Source organism: Mauremys mutica, chromosome 3 (assembly GCF_020497125.1).
Source record: "Mauremys mutica isolate MM-2020 ecotype Southern chromosome 3, ASM2049712v1, whole genome shotgun sequence".
Taxonomy (NCBI): domain Eukaryota; kingdom Metazoa; phylum Chordata; order Testudines; family Geoemydidae; genus Mauremys; species Mauremys mutica.
In genome coordinates, this window is record NC_059074.1 from 73,686,955 (window position 1) to 73,690,823 (window position 3,869).

At 40.6% G+C, this 3,869-nt stretch overlaps 1 protein-coding gene across 1 annotated transcript; it reads left to right on the forward strand.

Moving 5' to 3' along the window:
• Positions 1-2,324: 2,324 nt before the first annotated feature.
• Positions 2,325-3,404, forward strand: FUT9 (fucosyltransferase 9). The gene has a single exon (XM_045011665.1). The coding sequence runs from the start codon at positions 2,325-2,327 to the stop codon at positions 3,402-3,404; it is 1,080 nt and encodes a 359-aa protein (XP_044867600.1).
• Positions 3,405-3,869: the final 465 nt, after the last annotated feature.

The following is a 3,869-nucleotide window of genomic DNA, read 5'->3' on the forward strand; positions in this document are numbered from 1 at the left end:
ACTCACACAAAGCTATGCATACTATCTGTGGAAGGGTAGCATTAACTCCCAATCAGAGTTTCAGTTGGAAAGCTACTGGAGCAGTAAGGGATGGTATCATGAAGAGTGGCTGCTCCGCTTTTCCGCCTCCTTTCCCTGGTCCTGAGGAGCAGGCATCTTCTTCAACCTTCAACAATGTACATACTAACCCCCTTCCTGGGGGTTGGATTTATTAGCAAAGAAAACAACAATAAAGTAACATGGAAATTACCTCAGATCTTCTCCCCAGACTTCCCCCTGCCTAGGGTTTCTCCCTCAGAACTGCTCAACCTGCACCCTAGAGAGTCCTCTGAGAGTCTTTCCCGCTTCCTTTATACCAGGTGAGGTCTGAGTCCCCTGCCTTAGGAAGTCAACAGAACCCCCATAACACCTTCACAGCAGAAATGCTACCTACTAACAGGGTAAGGTGTTTCAGGCAAGTGGTGCCAGCCTGTTAGAATCTTAAGCAGAGCTTTGATATAGGAGCATAAATGGGTCAGCAGAAGAAGAAATGATGGCATGGAGACTGCAGTTGGTCCTTTCTGCTCCCTCCAGGGCTAGTTTGCTGGCTAAGGGTCCTTTCTGCTAATGTAAGCAGAGGGGAAGAGCATATGCTAGCCCATGTCATTTATGGATTCAGTGAAATGGGTAGGCTTATGTCACAACACAGCCATGAGAATTAAAAAAATTCTGCCTTTTTAAAAGAAAAACAATATATTTGTGCCCAGTAAGGCTATAGGGCTGGAGATGAAGATGTATGTTAAATGGACACCCACAATATTCATACAAGTAGTTTTTATTATAACTGAACTTCAAACTTACACACGACTCTTTACCTTCACAATGCACCCAAAGGCATGTTGTATTAATAGATCTCTAAAACACTTCCTGTCATGTCTTAATGCTGTATTTAAATATTTATTTTACAGGTTAAGAGGCCTGAAGATTTCTCAAATTCTTTCTACTCTTTTGAATAATTTTTTTTAAATGGGGTTTTTACACCCTGGTGTGGGCTTTTCATAATAAACTTTGTGAAAGCAGCTCGTAACAAAGTCATAAAGTCATAGAAATATATAAAAGCCATGCAAATGTTTTGTTGTAACCAAACTGCTTTGCAGAATGAGACGTTTATAGTGTGTATGTATATTTGGGATGCCTTCTGATCTCTTGGGTACCTGATTACTGCTCCATTTCTCCTGTCATCAATCTCCCTCGCTAAATTTATTATTAAAATAACTGTATTTTAACAAATGCCTCCAAGTTTTATGGCTACGTTAAGGAGCAGAGGGACAAGCAACAAGCTACCCCACCTTTAATGGCTGCTCCACCTCCCCACGCCTCCCACGGGGAACAGGACTCCAGAAAGGAGACAGGGAGCACGTGAGCCCATATGGTGCACCCTGGGGAGCAGTGCACTCATAGTAATGGACAGAGTAGACTGCTCATCCCCTCATCTAAGGAGTAGCACAGGAAAACTGGCATCTCACAGAGGCGCAATCTCTCTGGTATTCCTATGGCACTGTAACTGCACTGCTGCCTACCCAGGCCTGTGGCACAAAAACCACAATTTAGCCTCCATGCGGCATCTCATCATCATGTGTTTTCCCTTACTTAGGGATGATGTAAATCTAGGGGTTAGAGCACGAGAATATGAGCCAGTATTCCTGGATTCTTTTTCTAGTTGTACTTAATGGTAGGTGTGGATGTTCATCCCATCTAGAGATCAGGCAAGAGCTGCATTTGCAATAATTTCTAACCCCTCCACCCCCCATGAGCAAGTGGTTAGGGAGTGCCTGGAGCCATGATTCCAGACCCCCTGGCACATATCCGTCAGCAGACCCAGCTGAGCACATAGTAGGGAGCGTGTTATACCCAGAAAGGAGTGTAGTAAATTAATTACTCTTCACCTGGGAACAAGAGGGGAATCCAGGGACTAACAGTGTCTGACTGTCTGCTTCCTCCTGGACTGAGCCTAGAGTCTCAGCCTACCTTCTATATGTTGAACCAAGTTAGAAGGCATACAGTTGGCAGAGTAAATTATAGTGATGTAGACACATGCATCTAAACCCTAAACACTCTTTCAGTTTATTTAAATTAGTTTTCAAAATGCAAAAGTGGTGTGCCACTGTTTGTCATGTGTGTGTGGGTATTTCCTTTTTATTGAAAATTCTTTGGAAGTTCATGGGTAAATCCACACAGTTTTATGGCTTTGTGATATTGAAAAGGCTATTCATTTTGATGTGTGATTGCTTTAATAGAACACTCATACACCATTAACACCTCTTGTTTTTATTTCAGAACAAATTATGACATCAACATCCAAAGGAATTTTCCGGCCATTTTTAATTATCTTCATTGTGCTGGGTTGTTTCATGGCATTTTTACTTATTTACATCAAACCAACAAACAGCTGGATCTCTGGTCCCATAGAATCAGCCAGCTCAGTTCTGAAAATGAAGAGCTTCTTTTCTACCAAAAGTGATTATTTTAATGAAACAACAATACTGATCTGGGTTTGGCCATTTGGGCAGACATTTGATCTTACGTCTTGCCAAACAATGTTCAACATCCAGGGGTGCCATCTAACTATTGACCGCTCACTATATAACCGATCTCATGCCGTCCTTATTCACCACAGAGATATCAGCTGGGATCTCACTAATTTACCTCAGCAAGCTAGACCACCGTTCCAGAAATGGATTTGGATGAACTTGGAGTCTCCAACTCACACTCCTCAAAAGAGTGGCATTGAACACCTGTTCAACCTGACCCTGACTTATCGGCGTGATTCAGATATTCAAGTGCCTTATGGCTTCATGAAGGTTAGCACGAGCCCCTTTGCATTTGAAGTGCCGAGCAAAGAGAAGTTGGTATGTTGGGTTGTAAGTAACTGGAACCCCGAGCATGCTCGAGTCAAGTATTATAATGAGCTAAGCAAATATACTGAAATCCATACCTATGGGCAAGCATTTGGAGACTATGTGAATGATAAAAACTTGATTCCAACTATCTCCACTTGTAAATTTTACCTGTCCTTTGAAAATTCAATCCACAAAGATTACATTACTGAAAAACTTTACAATGCTCTTCTGGCTGGATCTGTACCAGTTGTATTGGGCCCATCCAGAGAAAACTATGAGAATTATATTCCAGCAGATTCTTTCATTCATGTGGAAGATTTTCTCTCCCCAAGAGAGCTAGCAGAGTATCTTCTGATGCTTGACAAAAATAATAAGCTGTACCTTAGCTACTTTAACTGGAGGAAAGACTTCTCAGTGCATCTTCCTCGGTTCTGGGAATCACATGCATGCCTTGCTTGTGACCATGTAAGGAGACACCAGGAGTACAAGTCCATTGGAAATTTAGAAAAATGGTTTTGGAATTGAACTTTTTACCTTTTTGTGCATTTTTTCAAAAAAACGGACATAATCTGTAGCCCAAGTGGAGGTGGGAAGTAAAAAAAATAATCTGTGTTTTATGTCACTGTTTATCAGCTATCCTCTCTTGGGGTATCTTATTTATGTTTGTCAGAGATTTTAAAAGCTCAGCATCAGCAGTCATCAATACTCAGTTTTAAGTTATACTGTATATAGCTAATTATGTGCACTGAAGAATAATTTATTGTTTACTTTAATTTTTATTCCAGGATTTTTCATGTTTTCAGTAGATTATCTGTCCCAGACTTACACAAGACGCAGTGATTTTTAACATTGTGTTTTTTACTTTAGATTAGCTATTTCACATGCTTGGAAAACGAAGACACAAATCTTAAGATTTCAGAGAATTTTAATGAAACGATCTACTGGTTTAGTTTGAAATTTGTGTAATATTTCAAAAGACAATAATGTTTC

Coding starts and splice junctions, on each gene's coding strand:
- FUT9 (XM_045011665.1), top strand. CDS start 2,325: ATGACATCAACATCCAAAGGAATTTTCCGGCCATTTTTAATTATCTTC.